This window comes from Triturus cristatus, chromosome 9, assembly GCF_964204655.1.
Source record: "Triturus cristatus chromosome 9, aTriCri1.1, whole genome shotgun sequence".
Classification (NCBI taxonomy): domain Eukaryota; kingdom Metazoa; phylum Chordata; class Amphibia; order Caudata; family Salamandridae; genus Triturus; species Triturus cristatus.
Window position 1 is genome coordinate 852,963,071 of NC_140592.1, and position 24,468 is coordinate 852,987,538.

The 24,468-nt window shown below is 48.5% G+C and overlaps 1 protein-coding gene across 2 annotated transcripts in view; it reads left to right on the top strand.

Moving 5' to 3' along the window:
* The first annotated feature begins 22,300 nt into the window (after positions 1-22,300).
* CDC42BPB (CDC42 binding protein kinase beta) overlaps positions 22,301-24,468 on the top strand; it is a 1,057,701-nt gene continuing 1,055,533 nt past the window's right edge. For both annotated transcript variants that reach the window (XM_085626326.1, XM_085626327.1), the window contains exon 1: positions 22,301-22,839. In XM_085626326.1, coding sequence (XP_085482452.1) covers positions 22,662-22,839 — 178 coding nt within the window. In that variant the 5' untranslated portion in view covers positions 22,301-22,661. The remainder of the gene's footprint in view (positions 22,840-24,468) is intronic.

The window sequence follows — 24,468 nt, forward strand, 5'->3', positions numbered from 1 at the left end:
TTACCGAATCGGTAAAATTACCGAATCGGTAAAATTACCGATTCGGTAATTTTACCGATTCGGTAAATTCCGAATACAGAAATGAGATGTAGGGGGACTGTGTGGTGTGTGTGGGGATTCGTTATTTACCACCAACTAATAGTTGGTGGTAAATGACGAATATGTGTGTAAATGCAATATTTTGCCCGTAGATGTGTGCAATGTGGCAGACACACATGCCCTCAGGGCATGTATGTGTGCCACATGTGCACACATGGCCGAATCAGGGGTGCAACAGGGTGTCAATGTGACACCCTGCCACAATGCATGTGCTCCCGAATTTTTCTGAATCGGTAATATTTACCGACCAATTACCTACATAGCATTTACCACTTCATAAATACCGAATCGGTATGATTCGGTATTTATGAAGTGGTAAATGCCAGCCCACCTACATAAGGCCCTTTGTGAGGAAACTGCTGATAAAATGATACAGCTGATCAGTCGCGTCCCAACTGCCGTTTTTTTCCGACGTCGGAGGTCCGCGAGTGATCAGCTGATTGTTGTGGAGTAGCTTTGGCAAAGCGCGCTGCTATGATAGAGGTGCGCGGCCTGGGACAGCTGTTCAGGGCATTGCTTTATCTCGTTTTTTAAAATTATTATTTAAAATAGGTTTAAGGGATGTTACATCTCCCTTTTCCTCGTCTGTCCCCCTTTTTTATATTTTTTTATTTAATATAGTGCGGAACGGCTCAGTGGCCAGATGCACGTTGCTGGCCCAAGGGTCTTTTCTCTAATAAGGCCCGGAAATGAAGAGGGCCAGCGGCTGTCCCTCAAGCGGTATGGGTGTACCGAAAGGAAGGGGGCCAATGAGGACCACTCAACCGGGCAATTGCGTAAATAAGGAGCAACTCGGCAAGCCGCACTGGTCCGCGGGCAGTAGAGGATGGCACGTCCGAACAAAAAGAGGGGCCATCAATGGGAACGAGGTACAAGCAAAGGAGGTCTCGTTGTTGGTAATGAGGTGCAAGTAATTAAGGTTTTTAGAAGAATATGTAAAGAACTCTCTGCAGACTTGTAGATTAAGGTAAACAAGTTCTTTAATGTATTCACCAACACAGGCTCCAGACTAGGCGGAGCTCAAGGTAAGCGGCTGCTCCGTGAGTCATCAGCTGTCAAATCAAATCAAAATCAAGCTTTATTCAATTTTGGTCATTAAAAATCATAAAAGTTGCCATCAACAGGTGGGTGTTTGGATCCCAGGCTGACCCCAATTTCCGTGCCGATCGATGGCTAATGGGAAAGGGAGGCTATAATAGAGCGCTATATTCAAACCCCAAAAATCTAGGCTTGACTGGCCCTACGGCCCGAACGGTAGAAGTATGGCACGGGCTCCAACAGCACATGGGATGGCATGGGCGACTGACCAAGGCCACCCCACTTTGGGAACCTGACATCCTGGGACGGCTGAGCACCTGTTCAGGGTTCGATAAATGGGACTTAATCGGTATCTCTACGGTAGGGGATGTATGGATCAAAGGCAAAAAGGCATCCTTTGCAGAACTCCAACTCAAATACCGGCTCGCACCATCAGAAAATTTCCGATAACTTCAAATTAGCCATGCCATTGACAGTGCCCTCCCCACAGACGCCCCCCTCCCAGACTCCTCGCCTTTGGAAGATAGGTTGTTGCTGGACCCAATGGACCGTAAGGCTATCTCCTTGACATACAAGAAACTAATTAATAACCGGGACGATCCAATGCAGAAATTAAGGGCTAGCTGGGAGGCGGACTTGGGGGAAATGACTGACGAGGACTGGACTGAAGCATTAGCCTCCCCTCGAGAGGTAGCAATACGGATGCGACTCCGGCTTGTTCAGATTAAAATATTACACCGTGTATACTTTGATGCAAAACTGTTGTACTAATTGGGGAGATGACTGGACACGCTCTGCCTACGGCACTGTGACCAAATAGGTACGTTTATACATATTCTATGGGCATGCCCCCACATACAGCAATACTGGGCAGACATTACCCGACAGATGACGAGGTCCATTGGTAAATCCATACTCCCTTCTCCCCAGTTCTGTCTCCTTAATGTTTGGGAGGCTACGGCTCACCCAAGCAGAACAATCGTGGTCCACTATGGGATGGACCATTGCAAAAAGGAATATTGCCCAGAAATGGGGGGTGGACACTATACCGCAGCTACGAGTTTGGGCCAGCGATTTGGATCATGCCATGATAGTGGAGAAAACTGTATATAAAGGCTGAGGCTGCCCGCGGAAATGGGATCAAAAGTGGGGACGATGGAACAAATACCGGGGGGACATCTGTATTTCTCCTACGGTGGAACTTAGACGGGATAGACTGGCTATATTGGAGACGGCAGGGGCAGGCACTGTGACTTGAAACCTCCGGACCAACAGAAACAGTGTGTGTGCGGGGGGCTCCCCGATCCTAACATGTACATGTAACCCCCTCTGTACTGCTTTACTAATTGCTCTGAGTTATTTTTTGGTGCCCCTAATATATTGCCTTTTATTTCCAATGCCCAAATGTATATTTCTCCTGCTGAGGTCACTGTGTAAGTGTCATTACTGCTGCTGAGTTGTGGTTTTTATTTTCAATAAAAATTGTTTAAAAAAAAAAATCATAAAAGCAGGCAGATAAAATACAAATATACACAATAATTCCACAATTCATTTGATAAAAGAGCAAACAATGCAAAAGCTGAGCATATTAAAAACATTTAAGAACAGATAGTAATGCGGGCAAATTCATTTACATATATATTTTAGCTACTTATCCTTTTCCTTGCTTTCATGATGTTTTTAAAAAAAACAGTCATGACACGAATACAATACACGCTGTCCAGCAACTGCAAATATAGAAAGGCAGGACGACATTGTCTCCACCCCCCCTCCTTCAGTAAGGGCATAATCCATCTAGATCTTTCCTAACTGTAGTGTTTACAGAATAAAATCGCATGGATAGTAGTTTGAGAAGAAATCTTGTCACAAGGGCATGGGCTGAGGTTACTAGACCTGTCATTCATCCTTGGGTAACTGATCAGATGGTGAAAAATGCCAAACCTAAAACATGTTAAAAGGTAACTGTCATAACCCCCAGTACAACATAAAAGATATGGTTGAATATCATAAGTAATCAAGGTCAATTGATGTTGGACTACCATACATTTGTTCATCTCTGCAGTCATCCTTACCGACTCGAGGTGGGACATGCAAATTGCTTTGAGAGCCTTCCTTGATATAGAATTCATTGACTCTGGAGAAATATAATATTCTTCATGACCCAGATCAAAAACAAACTTTTTAACATATTTCAACCAGGTGATCTTACTTGCATGGTCCAAATGCATTGAATCCTTGATAATTTCCCTGTTTAAGCCAGTAAAACTGGAGGTCCAGACTCTGTGCCATAAAAGCACCGGTTGTGTTTTAATCTCGTCTGTAATGTAAGAGAAACCCAACTCACTATGGCAGTTAAAAACTTGGGAACTCACAGGTACCGCTAATATATACCTTAAAAACGCATTTTCTACTCGTTGGATAGAAGACACATCATAAAATCCCCATACTCCTGCCCCGAATGTCGCTATACTCACGCACTTATCTTGGTAAATCTTAAAAATTATCCCCAGAGGTCTTTTGTCCATTTTCCTTGAAAAATTTAACAGGGCCGCAGTCGACTTCATAAAAAGAAGGGTCCTTGCCTTCACTGCTGGCCCCCATGATCCTGACTGCTCAAACACGACACCAAGGTACGTGAAGATGTTAGTGGAAGCAACCCTACTGTCTCCTAAAGGGAGACTGCTACATTTTTTCTCCCCCGCCCACAGGACATAATAAAGGTTTTTTGGGCATTTAATTTAAGTCCTAGATCATCCATAAAACTGGAATACGAAGTAAGGGTCTTCTGTAGACCAAGCTGCGTGCGGGCCATAAGTACTGAGTCGTCTGGGTAGAGAAGGGAGACAATCGGACGTTTGTTCATACATGGCAGGTCTCTAGCCTTACCTGCCTGTTCCTGTTCCAAAGAGTTTGTATATAAAGTGAACAGGAACGGCGCCAAGACACAGCCTTGTCTCACTCCCCTCTCTACTTTAAACGGCGCAGTACACTACCCTTTGGTGCCATAATGGACCTTGGCGGTGGCCCTAGAATATAATTGCCTAAGAAACTGGACCAAGACCTGGTCGACCTTCAGGTCCGCCAAAATGTCCCATAATTTGCTGTGTATAACACAGTCAAAAGCAGCTGTAAGGTCTACAAATGCGACATATAACTTCCCTGTATTTGCTTGGGTATATTTTCCTATTAAAATGGTTAGATTTAAAACCTGCTCATTTGTGCAAAGGCCTTCTCTAAAACTATATTGGATGTCACTTAAAATGTTGTTCTCCTCTGCCCAGGTCTGCAGTCTGGCTAAGACTATCCTTCCCGCTACCTTCATCAGGGAGTCGAGTAAAGATATCGGGCGATAACATGCCGGGTTTTCCCTGTCCCCTTTTTTAAAAATTGGTACTATTATGGATTCGGACCAAGTTTTAATGAAGCCATTCCGGCAGCAAGCTTGGAGGACCCTTGTTACTAATGGGGACCGTAAAGAAGGTGTTAATTTAAAAAGATCAATAGGGACCCCATCAGGGCCGGGAACCTTGCTGCCCTTACTTGCGTTAATTGCCACAATGACCTCTTCGTGGTTGAAATGGAGTTCAATTGGCATAAAAATTAGAGGGTCTCCTCCCTGACTATTCGCAGTGCCGATAATACTATCTGCACTAGCCTGTGATTTATACACGTGTGAGAAAAAAATCTATCCAAGTTTTCTCGTCAATTGCGACCGCTAATGTGACAACATCAGTCTTGGTAAAAAAAGGAGCGTTAACTGCCCTCCAAAATGATGAGCTATCTTTGCTCAAAGATGCTTCATGAAGGGCATCCCAGGCTAGGTCTTTTAGCTCCTTTTTTCTTGATTTTCTAGCCAAATTATACTTCCTTCTGCAGTCTCGGATCTCTACCTGATCTTTCATAGTCCTATGTAAAGCCTCTTTGAGCAGGGTATAAGTTTTAGTACAGTGTGTATCAAAAACCATCCATTTTTACTACATCGTGTACCACTTGTTTCCACTGTTAATTGGTTTTGGATGACCCCGGTGATTTCAGAAAAAGCCCGCAGAATATTTTCATAGGAGGTAGTTTCCCCCAAACACGTTAAAATTAAATCATAGGCCTTTGTTATAATTTGCTTATTTAGCTCAGCAGGGTTGTGGCAAGACCAACGCAAGGTGTAACCATTTAAGCTACCAAGGGAGATGTCTTTTGTCCATACCAATTGATTATTTGGATGTAATTCAACGTCAATAGGCAAGCAAATGTTGATAATCAGGGGCAGGTGATCACTCAGTGCATTAGAATGTATTTTATACTCTGCAATATTATTAGCGTGACGATTAGGAGCAATTATATAGTCAATTGTCGATCGAAGTCCCCTACCAATAAAAGTGTAATTAAACTCCACATTTGGGGTACACAAACAATTGGCGAACCCAAGATCATATCAAAACAAGATTTCATTAAACAATTTGCCCTTATAAGTATGCTCAAAGTGAATCGGGAATACATCCTCTTCCACCTCCATCCCACAGATGCCCACCCCAGCATGCTTACATAGATTAACATTAAAGTCCCCTCCCCAAACAATAATCATTTCAGTGCCTGTATTTGCCCTTAGGTTCCCTAGATCCTCACTTAGTTGTTTTAAGATAGACCCCAGTTCCCCCTTTTCAGCATTATTATAGAAGTTAACAACAGCCAAAGTAGGGGGCGTGGCTTGGAGAGCCAAGATGGTGGATGCACCCTAAGTGTGCTCCCGGACCCCTCCGCCATCCGCCCAGGATCCACCCGTCCAGGGACCCATCCGACCCTCCAACTAGAGACTGGGTCATTACCTCACCTTTGGCTGATCCTTTGGCTGCGAGATCCGCTTCTGTGTGGCGCCTCAAGCCGGACTCGTCCTCCCGGTGGGGACCTACAAGCAAGATGGCGGCTCCCCCGCGCTGATCAGCGCGTCCCGTGGCCGTTGGACCCTGCTGGCCACCCTTGGTCTGGATCCTCCGTGCAATAGGAGGGGCCGCCTCCCCCGTGATCCTGTGATTCAGTGGCGCGCTGTGAGCCCCGGAGCGTGGCTCGCCCCTTTCTCTGCTCCCGGAGTGCTGAGGTGAACGGCGGTGGGGGCCCGGACTGGCCCGCCGCTCCCGGATTTGCCGCGATTGGCGCTGGGCTGGCCCTTCGGCCCCGGCCCGCCGGAGAGTCTCACGGCCGCCCCCTGGTGCGTCCGGGGCGCGGCTGGTATATTGACCGCCGTATCGGGCGGGGGAGACTGTGCCTTTAAGCGCCCGGCTGCCTCTCGGGCGGCCGGGGGGCCTGTGCATGCCCGCGGTGGCCTACTGCATCCGGCACTGCGAGGCCCTGAGTCCACCTGTGCGGCTGAGCCTGCAGGCCCGACGGGGCTGCCGCGATACTGCCTGCCACCTGTGCCCATCCAGAGTAGTGTGCTGTCGCTTAGCGTTGTCGGCCGCTGGGGAAGAGGTCTGCATGCGGGGAGGCCTGGTGCCGCATCACCTTGAGGGAGACACATGAGGTACTGTGGCGTGTTGGGGGTCATTATCTGGCAAGGAACGCCTCTTTGCAAGACCTTCAACCATTGAGTGGCTCTTGGTGGTGCCGTCTGGGGCACATGCGGCGCTGCTTTCCCAGTGTCCTCAAGGTGAAGAAGAACCTGCGCTGAGACGTCAGATGGTCTGCTGAGGATGGGCCCCCCCCACCGCCCCCTGGGCCCAGGCGACTTCTCGGGGACTGGAGAGTCTGTGGAGTCCAGGTGGCGGGGTCTGTGCGATTCCCGTTCGCCCTTGCTGAACCTGTAGTCGGTGCCACTGCTGGAGGGCGCCGCTGGCGGTCGGTGGCAGCTCTGTGGCGGGTGGCGTATTCCTGCGCCCTGGACTAGAGATAAGGAGTGGGGGTGCTGAGGCCTCTGAGTTTGGGGGTGGATTCGGCCGTTGGTCGGGCGGCAGGCGGGTACGTGGGGCCTGGTTATCACGGCTTCCTTCCCCACACCCGGTCTCCTCCTCCCCCTCTCCCCCCCACTCCCGGTGCGCCTCCTGCGACCTGCAGCTACAGTGTGGGGACCCTGCTTGAGCCTCTCCTTTTCGGGTCTGGCACAGCCCATTATGGCGCTACCGTGGTCTCCTGCCACATCAGTCCGGGCTCCGCTATTATCCCTGCGGACATTGTACGCTACTGCTCTACAGACCATTCTGGGGCCCTCACGGGGCCCACAAACAACAGAGGCTGCGTTACAAAAATTGTGCTATCATGGTCTTCCCGGATTACACCCGCGAGGTCCAGGGCCAGCGCCGCTCCTTTGGGGAGGTCAAGCAGAAGCTGAGGGCACTCAACATCCAATACCAGCTCCTCTTTCCAGCTCGCCTGCGTGTGGTGTTCGCCAACAAAACATTGTCCTCTGATGACCCGACGGCGGCCTGGACCTGGGTGACAGAGGAGCGCCCCCTGCGGGCTGGGGCTCGGGCGCTGGACTCGGAGGGGGCGGCGGGAGGTCCCGACCGCCCCGCTCCTTTTGCTCCTCAACCTCAGCGTAACCGCTCCCGCAGGCGCCGTGGGCGGAGGGGGGCCCATTCAGCCTCCCCGTCTGGACCTTCACGGCAGCCAGTGTCTCCGCCCCAGGGAAGCCTCGACTGTGGGGCGCTCCGGCCCTTCTGGAGCCTGGGTGGAGGGGGTGCTTCACCCGGGCCCCCGATGGTTGACCTTCCAGACTCGGACCTCTCCCACAGCCCGATGCTCCTGCATGATCCTGCTTGAACTGGTCTCTGCCCGCTGGGCCTTGCTCCACGGCCGGAGACAGTGCTTCGGCCCAGATCATTTTTCCATTCCCGATGGACTTGTATACACAGATCCGGACATGAGGAGGGGTCCTCCATGCTATCCCATTACCAAGCGTTTAAGTTTGGTTGTTACTCATTGATTGATTGTTAGGGCGACAGATGCTTCCGTGTAGGGTGGGGGGGAAGGGGGTTGAGGGGGTGGGACCGTTGTCCCGGGTTTCAGTTGTATTCTTGGTTCTTTTTCTTTCATTTCCTTCCGTTGCGCCAGCTTTCCCACGGCACCTGAATTTGCGCTTCTCCAGACATGCAGATCTCCCTTCGGAGGCCCCCACTGACTTGCTCCTATGCTTTGACTGTTTTGGTTCTCCCACACTAATATCCACGAAGCTCCCTGACGTATACCCGATAGGGCAATCAGACTGGGCCTCCCCTTTCAGACTTGTAATCCCACTAACATCCCAAGCGCTATGTCTGACACACCATTGATAAACGCCCCCCTGCGCATTATGTCATGGAACGTTAATGGTCTCTTGGATCGCTTCAAGCGCATGGTTGTCCTCAGGTACGCGCAGCGTTTAGGGGCAGACATCCTACTCCTACAAGAAACCCACCTGCTGGGTAATCGCTGTCCCTTCTTAAAGCGGTACGGCTACGACAGATTGTGGCACTCAGGCTTTACAATGGGCAGAGACGTTTTAATGCATGGGCAAAGTGGGCTCTAGCCCAGGGCCCCAGCCTTTCAGGGGGCCCCCTGACAGTCAGCTCCATTCTCCAGAGTTTTGCCCTAATGACCTTGAATATTTCCTAAACAGTTTGTTTTAAATTCTGTTTTCCTTTCATTTATTTCTTATGTACCTGATGCGTGAGAGTCTAGTACAGCCATTTTGCAGAGAAATTTTGTGTTTATGTTTCACGCAATATACATAAAAAACGTTTATTTTAGATCAAAACAAGGCCTAACATATAAGAAATGGGAGGGCGTCACAGACATTATTTGCAGTAATATTGGTGAGCTGCTGCTGTGTTACAATATTGAAAACACAGATAACTATCCCTGAATATTAGATGTAAACACATTCAGGGCCTTATTTATGAGAAGTGATGCATCGCTGTGTGAAAACAGGGATGCGTCACTTCTTAGTGTGCCCTCGTTGCGACATGATGGATGTGTCATATTTACTGTATGACGCATCAAGTCGCAAGGAGTTACAGATATGTCAGTATTTCTGACGAATCTGTATGCGCAAAAGTGATGCATTGCTGGGGTGTGCCTGAAAATAGACGCAACTCTAGCAATGTGTCCTTTCACATGGGGCAAGCCCCATGTGAAAGGGCCTGCATCAGTCTTATGCCTGCTGTGTGGCAGGTGTAAGATATTGACGCAATGGCGTCCTAGAAGTGGCGCACTGAGTTCTCATAGATTTCAATGCGCCACTTCTACGAGGCATTTTGCGGGGCAACACCCACCCTGCATACATTATGCCTGGCGCAGGTATAATGCGGTGCAGGGGTTTACAAAGTGAAGCATCTGCCTAGATGCGTCACTTTGTAAATAGGGCGTAACATTGCACATATTTATGCTGCCGGTGCGTCACAAAAAGTGACACACCAGCGGCATAAAAGTGAAGCAAAGCCTCATAAATAAGGCGCTTAGAATTTGGACGAGTTTTCCTTTGCACTGTCAGGGACCTAATGAAATGAAATTGTGTATTTAATAAAGCACGCAGCAACTCAGACTAGAGAGTCCTGGCGCATGACAGTGGGAGGAAACCATGCGTAAAAGACCCACCAGTTATCAAAAAGCCAGGTTTTTAAGTTCTTTCATGAAAGAGAGTAGGTCTGTGGTTAGTCTCAGGGACTCAGGGAGGCTATTCCACAATTTTGGGCCTAGAAAGCCGTGGGATCTGCCTCCAATGCGGGCCCTGCATATTTTAGGCATGATGGCCAGGTTGGCATTGGAAGAATTTAGGGGTCTAGCTGTTGTGTAGCGATTAACGCGCTTATTTATGTAGCCGGCTCCTAAGCCATGGAAAGCTTTAGAGAAGATGGTCATCGCTTTGAAGTCGATCCGTTCTTTTATGCGGAGAGATTTAAGAATAGGGGTCATACTAGATCTGGGTTTAGGTCTCAGGATGGCTCTGGCCACCACGTATTGTACCACTTGTAGGCACTGGATAAGGGATTTGGAAAGACAGAGGTACAAGCTGTTGACATAGTCAAGCTTTGATGTCACCAGAGTCTGCACCACGATCTTTCTGCTCTCAAGCGGTAACAGTGGCAGGAGTCTTTTTTAGCATCCAGAGTATGCCAAAGCAAGTGCCATTTAGATTTTGAACTTGAAAGCACATGGAGAGTGTCTTGTCTATGACAATTCCTACGTTTTTGACTTTCTCCTTTTCAGCGGGCGGGGCGGCAGACCTTTTGGCCACAAAGCGCTCCAGTCAGGCGTTTATGGATTACCAAAGAAAACAACTTCAGTTTTGTCAGGATTGCACTTCAGCTGATTGATCTTAAGCCAGTTAAAAACCTTTGTGAGGCAAGACCTAATCATTGCCCCGTCAAAGACGGTTCCTTTTTCACACGTAAAAATCAGCTGAGTGTCATCAGCATAGGAAACAATTTTGGCGCCCTCTTCCTCTACCAGAAATGCAAGGGGGATAGATATATATTAAAAAGGGTAGGACTGAGAATGGAGCCCTGAGGGACACCTACATTCATGGACGGAACTGGGGATGAGAAAGGGGGGAGCCAGATGTCCTGAGATCTGTTTGCCAAGAAGGATGACATCCATTGTAAAGGCGGTCCCCCCCCCAGACCGATGTTAGCAAGTCTCTCCGGGAGCCTCTCATGTGGGACCGTATCGAAGGCCGCCGACGTATAGAGCAGTATCAGAACAGTCTTGCCTCCCTGGTCCAGCTTACCCTTGAGAAATTCAGTCACTTCCAGCAGAGCGGACTCCATACTGTAGTTAGCCCTAAAACTGGATTGGGACTCATGAAGGAGCCTCCCATCTTTAATGTGTTTTTGGAGGGCCTTGTTTACATGCTTCTCTAGTACTCTGGAGAGGGTCGGAAGAAGGGAGATTGGCCTGTAGTTGGCAGGGTCCGTCGGTTTGGCGTTAGCCTTTTTTATCAGTTGAAGAATCTTAGCATTCTTCCATAATTTCTGCATGTTGCCTGAGGAGAGAGAAGCAATAAGGAGCTGGTTTACTGTGGGGTTTATGGTGAGAGCTAATAGGTTCAAGATTTTCCATGGACATGGGTCAGTAGGAGAGCCAGACTTAATGCTTTGGAGAGGGGTCAGTGCCTCTTCAAGCTGAAACTCAGGGAAAGCTAGTAAAGATGGAGGATCCAAGAGGTGAAATTTGCTATTAGAACTAAGGTAGAAGGTTAGTTCTTCCTCTGAGATGTTAGTGAAGGCTTGTTGGATCATGGAGATCTTTTTGTGGAAGAATTAAACTATTTACTTAGAGCATTCTTCAGTGCATGGCCCTACCTTTGTGCCGGCTCTCAGGGCAGTAAAGGATTTAACTATGCTAAAGATTTCCTTACTCTTATTTTGGGCATTTTCTATCTTGGTTTGAAAGAGGTTTTTCTTGGCTGCCTTCACGAGAATGTAATGAACTTTTAAGGTGTCTTTATACACCTTCCTGTCCTCAGGTAGATAGGATTTACGCCATTTCCGTTCAATTGTTCCACAGTTCCGGTTGCGAGATCTAAGGGAATCGTTAAACCATGGAGCTGGTGGGGCTGACCTCTTTGAGGAGCAGCAAACAACCAGTACCACTGCATCAATGTTGGTTCGGAGCCATGAATCTATTGAGAGGGCGTCCGAGTCGGGGCAGCCAGACAGCTCTGGTGAGGAACGACTGAGGGCGTCTGCTAACATCGGATGGATATTTTATGGAACGTCCTGTAATTAGAGACCCTCTGCCCTGTGTTAGCTCAAGGGGCTGTGGCAGAGTTGGAAATGACGAATTTTAATAGGAGGTGGTCAGACCAGGTAATGGGAAGAGGTAGGCTTACTGATATGTCAAAGTTGTGAACGATTTGGTCTAGGGTATGGCCCTTCTCATGGGTGGCCAAAGAAACAGATGGAAACATGTTGCAGGCCTGCAGCGCCTCCAACAAGGAAATTGTTTGAGGGTCTTTTCCATTGTCCATATGTATATTGAAATATCCCAGAATGAGGCAGTTGTTGTATTTTAAGGCCAGGGAGGTGGTGGCTATATTAAGCATAGTAATAACATTTCCAATAGCACTGGGAGGTCTGTAAATCAGAAATCCAGCTATGCTATGATGGGGGGATAAGGTACAGCAGAAGCCTAAGCAGTCTAGTTTTTTATTGTAAATTATGACAACACCTCCCTCCTTCCCATTCGATCGGTCCCTCCTAAGAATGTTATAGCCTGTAGGGACGGCCGAGGTGATAGTAGGTTCGGAGGCTTCAGACAGCCAGGTCTCAGTGAGAAATAAAATATCAGACTGTTAGTCTAAAAGTAGGCCATAAATGTATGGTTCATGCTTTTGTATAGAGCGACAATTTAAAAGGGTGGCCTTTAAGTCCTCTGTTTTCTTATTGTTTTTACACTTATTGTTGTGTGGGAGGATATTGGGTGCGAGTTTCCTGGGCTGGAGGAGAGTCCAGTTACACTTATTGCATCAAAAGTCTACCTCCAACCTCGGATCAGTGGCTGTACAGTGACATAATGGTAGCCGCCTAAGGCTAAGCAGTTTTTCCCTCTTGCAATATAGTGGAAGAAACTCACCGGAGGGGAACTGGGCAGCATGGCCGGCGCCGAACGCCTCTGGGCGCAGACAGGCTTACCTTCGGCGCTAGCGGCGCGCCCGCTGTGCACGTCCACTTAGCACGTCCGTTTGCATCGGGAATATATAGGCTAATGCCTATGATGCAAACTGGATCGCCAACGCAGCTGAGGAAGCGGAAACTGCATAGGCATAAGTGAGGAGCCCGATAGTAGCCCCAGCCCTCCGCACAATCGGCGTATCAGCCGCGGCGGACCAGGACTGGAGGAAAAGCGAGATGCGAATCGAAGCAGCTAAGGAGGTGTAGGCAAGCAGAATCAAGTAAAGTGCAAGTGCGCATAGGTAGGAGAAATTATTGAAAAGCACAGAGTAATTCAGCCAGACATATACAATTTAAAAAGTAATAAAAACCTAGTAGCAGGGCAGGAAACACTAAATCCTACAGCTATCAGCTGCGCGCATCCGTTTGCAATATATAGGCTAATGCCTAGGATGCAAACTGGATCGCTAGCGCAGCTGAGGAAGCGGAAACTGTGTGGGAAACAGGGGCTCAAATTAGATCATAAATTCAAATGTGTCCTGAACAGGGGCCCCCAAAATATGTTTGGCCCAGGGCCCCCCAAATCCTTAAGATGTCCCTGACAATGGGTTCCCGAGGGGTGGAGATCCTGGTGAAGCGCTCCCTTCCTCTGGTAACTGTCCAGACGACTCTTGACGCCCAGGGCACTTTTGTGGCCCTCAGTGGCACGTTAAACGGTAACCCGCTCAATCTGGTGTCCCTCTACTCTCCCCCCTCAATGCTGACGAAGGTTCTAGCTCAGTCTGTTGACCTCCTGGCGTCCCTACCCGCCGGTCCCATATTTCTCGGGGGTGACTTAAATGCGGTCTCCTCTCCTGATCTTGACACAATGGGTCCTCCATCCACTGGGAGGATTGCACAGGCCAAACAGCTGAGGGCTTGGTCCGCGTCGCTAGGTCTATGCGATGCCTGGCGTTTATGGCACCCCCACTCTAAACAGTTTACGCACACCTCAGCGGCACACCATACACAGGCACAGTCACGCTTCGATACCAACTTTGTTCCCTCTACGGCCTGTCTGTTGATTCAAGACGTCTCGCTTCTTCCGAGAGGTATCTCTGACCACTCGCCAGTGATGATCCGTGCGGGTCCCCCCCGCCTCTGCCCGACAAACTTGGCGGTTTAATGCCTGGTTTCTCCAAGACAAGGGTTTTGGGAAGGCGGTGAGGCAGGAGCTAATACAGTACTTTCTTTCTAACGAGGGCTCCGTGTCTTTCCCTGGCACCCTGTGGGAGGCGGGTAAGGCCACGATTAGGGGGGTCGCCAAGGGTCAACTCAAGCTCCAACGACAAGCCCAGCTGCAGCAGCTAACCTTGCAAGAAGCGCAGGCTCTGCGCCTCAAACGTGCCTCGGCCCGATCCCCAGATGCCTCCACCTCGAGACTTCTGAGCCGGCTCCGGTCGGAGATCAAACAGCTGTCACTGGATGCGGCCAAACTCTTATGGCGCTCCTCGGTGGCCAGGGTGTATGGATGGGGCGACAAGAATGGTTCGCTCCTTCATCGCCTGGCTACGTATCCTAGGGCGAACCGCATCATCCATGAAATAGCAGCACAGGACGGGTCCTTGTGTCGTGCACCCTTGGAAATGGCGCAGGCCTTTGCCGCCTATTACCACAAGCTCTATGAGGCTCAGACCCCATCCCTGTCCCTGGCGGATCTGTTGGACATGGAGGGGGGCCGCCTTCCGTGTGTGGACGCCGCTGCTCGGGTCGATCTGGATCGCCCCATTTCCCGCGAGGAAATTGGCGATGCAATCGCTCTTATGTCGTCCGGCAAAATGCCGGGCCCTGACGGTTTTCCCCAGGAATACTATTCCCAATTCCGGGATGTTCTCATCCACCACCTGGATGCGTTATTTCACGAGGCAGTGGAGAGTGGCTCCTTCCCCCAGGAAACGGACATAGCCACCATTGTAGTCCTCCCGAAGTCCCAACCCCCATCACCGCAATGCACAGACTACCGCCCCATCTCCCTCATCAACACTGAGGTCAAACTGTTCGCCACCCTCCTTGCCCAGCACCTCAAACCTCATCTGTCTCGGTTGGTCCACCCTGACCAATGCGGGTTTATGCCCTCTCGTGGCACCCGCCATTGCCTTTGCAGACTGCACTCTGCCTTGGCCCACCGACACCTCCTCACCCCATACCTAGCGCTCCTCCTAGTAGACTTCGAGAAGGCCTTTGACTCGGTGGACTGGGGTTTTCTCCATGATGTTCTTGATAGGATGGGACTCGGTCCCTGCTTTCAGGCCATGGTTAAGGTCCTGTACGCCCTCTCGTGTTCTAGTAAATGGAGTCCTGTCGGAGCCCTTCTCGGTCTGTAGAGGGACGAGGCAGGGCTGTCCCCTCTCTCCATTGCTGTTCGCCTTAGTGATGGAGCCCATGGCGGCATTGCTGCGGTCCTGCGATCAGGTGCGGGGCTGTGAATGGCCCAACACTGAACCGGATAAAATCGCCCTCTACGTGGACGACGTTCTTATTTACCTGGCGGATCCCGCCCGGTCCGGTCCCCATTGTTTACGTATCCTGCAGTCCTTTGCACAGGCCTCAGGTCTCTTATTGAATCCCAATAAATCGGTCCTGGTTCCCCTTCACCTCTCACGAGAATGCTTTGACTGGCAACTCGAAATACCTCTGCGCCGTCAATCATTCAAATACCTCGGGATCTGGGTGGCGTTACTGCCCGAACTCAGCTGGGCCCTTAATGTCACTTCGCTGGTGAAACGGGTCAGGACGGATCTCCAGCGGTGGCAGTCGCTACCCCTCAATCCCATGGGGAGGGTGGTCCTTTTCAAAATGATGGTGCTTCCCCGCTTTCTTTACATGCTTCAGAACACCCCCACGTGCTTTCCCAGGGCCTGGTTCCATGAACTTGATGGGTTGGCCAGCAAGTTCTTGTGGGGAACGGGTAGGTCTAGACTAGCGCTCGGTACTTGCAGGACTCCCCTCGTTCGACGGGGGGTTGGGGATGACTCACCTTTATCTATACTACTTAGCCACACGACTTCTCTCCATACATGACTGGTTCAACGGGGGTGGTCTGACCCGGCCTATAGGCTTGAACTGGGGGAGCTGAGCCTCGCTAGAATCCAATACTTTCTATACGGGAACCCGATTCCAGCTGGTCTTCCGGAGGTGACGCGCTCGGTGTTACTGGCCTGGCGGGCGGCTCTGCGACACACCAACTGGACACATACACTGACCCAATGTACACCCTTGTGGCACAGAACCTGGCTCAGGGAGGTGACGGGGCTTCGAGGATTCGAAGCTTGGGACCTCATCGGCATCATGCAGCTTGGGGACGTGTGGGTGGGGGACCATATGCGTTCTTTTGAAGATCTCCGGACCAGGTACTCACTGCACTCCTCGCAATCTTTTTGCTACCTCCAGCTGCGGCATGCCCTACGCTCGCATCTCACAACAGGCACGAGGTTGCCAGATCATAGCTCGCAGGAAGCCCAGATTATGTTTGGGGACTTGGGGAGAGGAGGCATTTCCCGCATTCACCGCACACTGATTAACAGTACCTCGACTTCCTTGGACCGACTAAGGGCGCAATGGGTGGACTGGGTGGGTCCCTTGGATGAAGCAGATTGGCGGGACGCCATTATGGCCCCCAGAACGGTCACTGCCTCTGCTAGGCTGCGCTTGGTACAGCTCTACTATTTACCAGCCGCATATCTTACCCCGGCACGCCTTCATCGCGCAGGGCTTAGTCCGTCCTCAGCCTGCACCAGGTGTGGGCAAGAACCTGCTGATTTCCTCCACATGGTTTGGGCCTGTCCCCTCTTGACTGGATTTTGGCGGTGCATCAAGGAGGAGCTCTCTGAAGTCTTGGGGTGGAGCATCCCACACAACCCCAAACGCACGCTCCTGGGCATCACTGATGGGCTGGATGGGTCGCGCAACTAAAAATTGTTCTTTACTACAGCTATGGTGGTAGCTAAAAGGGATATTGCGGCCTCTTGGAAATGCCCCGAGCCTCCAAGAGTGGGGCGCTGGAGGAATGGAGTGGACTGGTGCGCCACACAGGAGAAAGTCATGTATACAGCACGTGGTTGTCTCAAGAAATATCGCAGAATTTGGGGGAAATGGTTAGGTGGGGGGGTCTAAATATGGGGGTTTGACTGTCTACATCTTTTTCTGCTCTATCAATGTCTGCAAGTTGTGTGTTGAGAACTCATGCTTGTAATCCTCGATCTTTGCGATATGGTGCATACCGGTTGGCGCTTTTCTATTGTAAAATGAATAAAGTTGTTTATCAAAAACAACAACAGCCAAAGTATGGCGAGAGTCTATACAAATCGTTATTATTCGGTAAAAGGTGACAGATTTTATCAATTCAATCCTTAATACATTCAGTAAATTAGAAATGTACACGCATAACCCTTCTTTAGGCCTCCTCCAAAGTGCCAGTTGACAGCTGGTGACAGCACAGGCGGTACGGTGTCCACGCAGGGACACTAGAATGCATTAACAAAAACGGTGTCCTCGCAGGGACACAGGACTGTAAGTCCCAACACATCCTCCCCCTTGGGAGAAGAAAACGAGGAGGAGAGAGAGAGAGAGAGAGAGTGAGAGAGAGAGAGAGAGAGAGAGAGAGAGAGAGAGAGAGAGAGAGAGAGAGAGAGAGAGAGAGAGAGAGAGAGAGAGAGAGAGAGAGAGATAACCCTGGAGAGAAAAAGCGGTTTGCTATGAACACACATGAAAGGCTACTCACAAATGTAGTCTGAAAGTTTAACAGGTGGCAACAACCTTCTACCTGCCCTGCTCGTGCTGATGGGTAGAGGAGTGTCATGCAAGGGCGCAGATGGCAACTGTCTTCTGACTCTTTCTGTAGTGACCGAGATTAGTCTAGGATATTTGCTCAATAAGGATTTGGCATAGTCCTCATTGCTTGAAGCAACTAACATGGGGTCAGTTTTGCTGGGGTCGAGTATTATTCCCAGATTGCCCTGGTCCATCCACCCGAGTACAGAGGGATCCACTTTGGACACATATAGTTTTCCAGTAGACTCTCACCCCTTGAATGCAAAACTTAGCTTCCTGAAACCGCATACATCTATAGGGTCACCTGTGAATGACCTGATGGTGATGTCAGCCTTATCAAGTTGTTCACCTATGCAGGGTTAGAACTTCTCTTCCCAGACTTTCTTATTGACGATAGTGAATTGGGGAACCTGAGTCAGCCACGATACTGATGTTAACACTCCTAATGGTCATGTTGCATACCGGTTTCTTTGTCATGCAGTTATTAGATTCACTGATTCTATTCACTTGTTCATCATCAACGTTCAGCACAAACATGTTGATGTCGTCTTCATAAGACATGTCTTGGTAGGTTGCATCTCTCTCATCGACTATTTTGACTGAACGTGTGTTACGTTTCCGGCATGCCTTGAGGAAATGCCCAAGGACTACACAATATGAACACCTTCCTCTGCGTGCGGGACTTTTTAAGTTGTCCGCCATATGTGACATGTTCCCACACCTGTAGCAACGCCCTTTGTTGCTAGTCTTAGATTTGTTGAATGCAGGATTTTGTTTCAGGTTTGTTTTGGGCTGTGTTTGTGCTCTGTCACCTTACTAACAGTGTCCCCCTCTTTCTTCTCTTTATTCTCCGACAGAACTGCCTTTGCTCAGCGACCAGTGAGCTCAGCTTTTCTCGCAATACCAATGATATTTTGTAGGGGGTATTCGCCCTTGGCCCATAAACTGTCCTGGTTGCTGGAATTAGACCCTTGCATAACTATCTGGTCTCTTATAAACTCGTTGTGTAGACCTCCAAAATAGCAATTGATGGCAAGGTTTTTTAGTGCAGACACAAAGTCATCGATAGATTCTTCCTTTCCCTGTTTTCTATGGAAGAATTTATACCTAAATACACCCATGCAGACTGTAGGTTTGTAATTGGTATTGAGATAATCTATGGCATTCATGAAAACATCACCCTCATTCTCAGCTCTCACTTTCTTGTTTATAGTATTATACACTTTTATTCCACCTGTGTCGAGACAATGCATGAGCATTTTGTATTTTTTCTCTGCCTTTAACTCCTCATTGTCCTCCAATGTGGAAATGTAATTCATAAAGTATTCTTTCCACTCCTCCCACTTTAGAGAGGGTTCAGCCCCTGCTCGCAAGAATGTTTCTAGAGGAGAAAGGTTCCACACATACCTTGATGCTATGACCGGTGAGAGGTACGCTGGGAAAATATATTTGTCGAGAACGAGTGAGGTCAAGAGTATTGCTGGTACTGGAAAGAGGTGATGGAACTAGAACCGTAGTTCATTATTTAAGACTGCGGTTGGTTGATGTGTCACAAGTGTCTTTTGTTTTACTTAAAACTGTGATGTGTCCTTTTTTGTTGCGGTGCTCATGTTTATAAGCTACTTGTTATTCTTTAATTTTTTGAGGAAGCATATTTTATTTGCAGAGTTATACAACAGTACCTTATTTTTTGGGTGGTCGGGAGCATCTTGACTCGTAGATGTGTTTCCGTCGCTTCTCAGCAGTGATGTAAGTTTTCTTTTCAGTTTCAAAGATGGCGCCGCGCAACCGTGCATGTGACGTCACCGCAGAAGCTGGAATGTAGTCTTTGTTATACCAAGATGTCTGCCGGCACATCAGCATGAGTGCGTAGTCTAATTACCCCCGAAGCTTCAGCTGACGATCAGGTAGGCATGGAGTCAGCGGTTGCTTGTGAACGTTGAGAAGTTCGTTTAACCGACTCTCAAGTATAACTTGGTACTGTATTAGTACTGCGTTGATTTTTCCTCTGAGGTGAGCTGGCGGAGTTGTAGATTTTGGTTTGTTTAATGAGCTGTCAACTTGACCATTACGTTTCTAGTTGCTGAATGCTGTTTAATACAGTATCACATTCGCATCAGTTTCGCTGTTTTAATTCCATTTGAACACGTCTACATTGTAGTAAATCAGACACTCGTTTTAGTCTCAGTTCACGATCCGTGCATATTAACATGCAAATCCATCAATTTTGTAGTACATAGTGTCCAGAATTCACACTTAAGGTATAAGCTGACTGACCTTATTTTTTCCTTGTTATTTATTGCGTGTTGTCTTTGTAGATTTTTCGTAATATCACCAGCTAATGCATTTTGCTTGCAGTTCTTCTTAAAGTTTTGTACATGCATTCAGTCACGGAGTAGCAGATTATTCATATTTTCTGAAGTAGTAAATATGGTGGGTTCTCGTGTTGGTGCTCGTGGCCAATTTTGTAAAGAACTCTCTGTAGACTTGTAGATTAAGGTAAACACGTTCTTTAATGTATTCACCAACACAGGCTCCAGACTAGGCGGAACGCAAGGTAAGCGGCTGCTCCGTGAGTGCCAGTTGACAGCTGGTGACAGCACAGTCGGTACGGTGTCCACGCAGGGACACTAGAATGCATTAACAAATACAGTGTCCTCGCAGGGACACAGGAATGTAAGACACAACAGAATAGTCTCCGTAAATTGGAGCACGTGAACAAGGCATAACATACACAGGTCGTAGGGTATTGAGAAGAGGAAATCATCAGATTGCATAAACTAGGTAAGCTATCTAATCGGTATACAAGTTAAGATAAGTGTCACAACTACATAAAACAGGAATATCTGTTAAAGATAGTTAAAGCAATAGTAATAAAAGGTAGTACTTATCTGCTTGAATCCGTATTTAAAAGAGGCAGATCAATCTGTGAGTATGACTATTGTACAACATGAAGATTCTATTCTAGATCCTTTTATTTTTTGATGTATTACTTCTAAATGGCTGCTTAGAGGTGGCATTAAAAGAAATATGCATAATGGTAGCATCCGGACTAGTAATGAAATTGAAGGCCTGTCATGTATGTAACTACCTTTCATTGAAAACCACTCAATACACCTTAAACATGTCAGAGTTGCCAAAGCATGTATGGGAAAGAATTGCTGTTGACTTCTTTGGTCCACCTGACAATGGACATCACCTGATGGTGACTGTTCATGAATACTCACGCTTCCATTAATAGAAGATCTCTCATCTATCACTCAATAAAGAGTTATCGAGGAAATAAACTGCATCTTCATATAATGAGGTGTTCCTGTGATCTTAAAATCTGACAACAGACCACCTTCCAACAGTCGAGAATCCAGAGACTTTCTATGTCACCATAATGTGAAGCATCAGAAGAGCACACCTCTTTGGTCACCTGCCAATGGCCTTGTCAAATGTTTCATGAGTACTCTTAAGAAAGCTGTTCAGCGTGCTCTACTGGAAAAGATTGACATTAAATCTGTCTTTAATTCTACTCTTCAAGCTTACCGTTCGATTCCTCACTCGACCACCAGTGATAGTCCTGCAACCTTGATGTTCGGGAGAGCCATGACAACCAAATTACCTCAATGGACCACCAGAAGATCAAGTACTGAGAAAGTAATCCATATAAAAGACTTTGATTATAGAAGGAAAATGAAGGCCTGTGCAGACAAGCGCCGACATACAAAAGACGTTATTTTCACTAAAGGAGATCGAGTGCTTATCCATCAATCTAGAAAACGAAAATCTGATGCTCCCTTCGGTGCTGAGTTCTTTCATGTTGTGACCAGCTAAGCACCCACGGTGACTGCCCAATGTCCTGGGAACTCCGTTACACAAGCGCATTATCGACATGTGGCTCATTGATCATCAGAGACTGATGTAAATGTAGAGACTGGGTCTGAAAAGGCCAGGTGAAAACCCCCGGACTGCTGTTATTTCTACATCGCCAACACAGATCAACACTTCTACTGCCTGTCCCAAGGTTCCGCAGACACGGTCGGGACGTGTGATCAAAGCACCATGAAGACTCCTTAAGAGCTATGATTGTGTATATATTTGTATAAAATTGTCATTTTTAATTTCACACAGGGGTAGATGTAGTGCTGTATGAGTTAGCAATGACGGAACTCTTGTGGCTCCTGAGTGGCTCTGTAGAACTGTGATGTAAGTGTTAGAGCGTAGCAAAGTGAATGCATGTTTAGAATGTTAAGTTCCTGATTACACGCACACGCACACGAATAAAGACTAAGCTCCATGTGTGGCATAGTCATTGCAGGTACCCCAGGCTAGGGAGGACGTTACAGGAATAAACCGTGTGAAAAAAATCTGATCCAGGTGTGGAGCAGCGTGGGCAGTCGGCCGAGGTGCATGTATTGGCCCGTATGAGACAGACGGGGTGGTGTGCAAGTAATTAAGTTGGACATTCTGAGGAGGACCAGGATGGCTATATGGGAAGCCAGGCGGCGGGCATCCTTTCAGTCTACCTCTTCTAGGGTTCCCACCCAGGATTACATGTTATGAGAGATAAACGTCTTCCAAAGCATGGTTTCCGAGAAAAAAAACTCTGATCTGTTTCATTAGAATCAATTGAATTGGTGCTATGCTCAGGCGCAGCTATGCGGCCGCAGCGTTCCTTCAATACTCTGAGCCACCGCACCGGCAACGGCGCTCATCCTTTCCCTGTAACTCTATGGCTGTTCTTTTTCCCTAGCCTTCGGCCCTTTTCCCTGGTGATGCTCTACCCCATTCCCTCACCACTCTATGGTTCTGGACAGAGCGTTCCTTTCAGAGCTGCTGGTGACCGGAGACAGCACTCCCCACCCCTGTCAATCAACGCGTGACGTCTGTGCGACGCTCTGTCTGCTTCCGGTCTGGGGCCGGTGGCGGGCGGGGCTTCAGCTTCCCGGCTAGTGGTGCTGCTGGTGCACGGCTTTGGAGTGGTTGTGGGACAGTGAACCTGGGACAGGGAATCCAGGACACAGGACTAGGAGCAGGGTCCAGGAGCCGCCGATGGATCCGCCGGGCCCCTTGACTAGGCTTATCTGTGGGAAAGTCAAAAGAACCTAAAGGAAGGGCGGACCCCTCCCTACCTTCCCCGGGCCCGGCACCATGGCGGCCCCCGTGCGGCTGCGGAGGCTTGAGCAGCTGCTGCTAGAAGGGCCGCGGGGGAGTGAAAACTGCCTGAGCGTGGAGACCCTGCTTGACATCCTGCTATGCCTATACAGCGAGTGCAGCGGCAGCTCCGCCCTGCGTAGGGACAAGTATGTCAGCGAGTTCCTCGAATGGGGTAAGTAAATATGGTCGAGCGTCTCATACATCATCAGCAATAACCCAGTCCAGAAACCTTTCTTGTACAGAACCGAACATGTACTCTGCTGAGCTTTGCTGTAGTTCCTTATGTACAAGTTCTGGGGTCATTCCCTTTTCTGTGAAGGGATGATTGCCTCCTAGCCAAGTTAGCTCTTTAAAAACTCCAATGCATGCAGAGTCTTTGAGGACCAGCACTGGTCATGATGGCAAAACACCAGATTGGGTTCACTCTTATTGTGGAACGGAAATTACTGCATCTCCTTTGTAAATAAAAGGGCCACGGTGCTCTTCATGGATCCAGAGCAGCATCCCCTTGACCACTCCCCCCTCGTCACCCTAGAACACATAAGCAGAGCATGGGTGATTGCACAAACCCCCAATGTCCGTCCAACGCTGTGCCTTATGGCCTAAGCATCGCACTCCTCTCCCCTGAGTAAATTATGCTTCTTTCCAGTGAGACGACAATGGTAGAGAAATAGTAAACTACTCCAGCCGCCCGTGCGCCCAGTATAATTGAGTTCCCAACTCCTATACTATTCTATTCGATTGGCTCCAAAGCAGGTTTATTAACCCATTGGCTCTGGTGCGTTAACTGCTAAATGATGCGTTCGTCAACTTTCCTCTCTTTTTATTGTGATCACACGGACTTCATACTCTGCCTGGGTATGGCTCTGCTGGTTCTCAATATCATACCACTGCCATTTCTTGTGTACACCATCTGCTGCAGAAAAAAGTTCACCAACTTATATTTTCTGATGCAGCACCTTCTCAAGAGCATGGCCCACAGTTACACTCAGCACTTTTATTACTTTGTGTGCCTTTCTGGACAGTACATGGTCCATCAACATCGTTGCCCGTACATCTAGGTGTATACAAAGGCAGCACATTCCTTCTCACCACATCTGCACATAAGTGACTAAGCTGGATCAGCATATGGCCATCTCCACAGACCACCGGCGCATTGGTAACATTATACCAACTCCAAACCGGCACATGGATGCAACTGCAAACTGATACTGCTTTAAAAGGCACCCCCTACATCTCAAACTCCCTGCAACAATCAGTGGCAATATATCAAATACCAGGTACTGTGCTCTTTTAACAGAAATATAAATTTGAAAGAGTTGCTAGGGGACAATTAACAAATATTGACCACATATAGTTATTCGACTTGCCTCCCCGCCAAAAGCTTCAAATGTTGACGAGTTCAGTATTATATACTCTCAGTAGTCATCTTTCAACATTGCACACATGTCTAAAGCAGCTCTGTTTTTGGAGAATAAACAGTATCTCTCTTTCTAGCCAAATCCCCCAAAACTGACACCTGACCTAACCCCTATAGTTCGTACGTTATTAACTGCAGGTACACAACACTCATTCGAGAACCATATTTGTGAATTAGTGTACATTCAACAACACTCTGTACCCAACAATAATAAAACACACCATTGTTCCAGCCTCAACAAAACATGTGCACACTCAAACACAACAAACACAAAGAGATGATGGACGGAGCGCTGAAACTTTTCAGAGACTCACGCCCAGTCACTATTAGATCAGGGTTGAATCCATCATCGTTCTTTAGTTCACTTTGCCAACCCAGTTC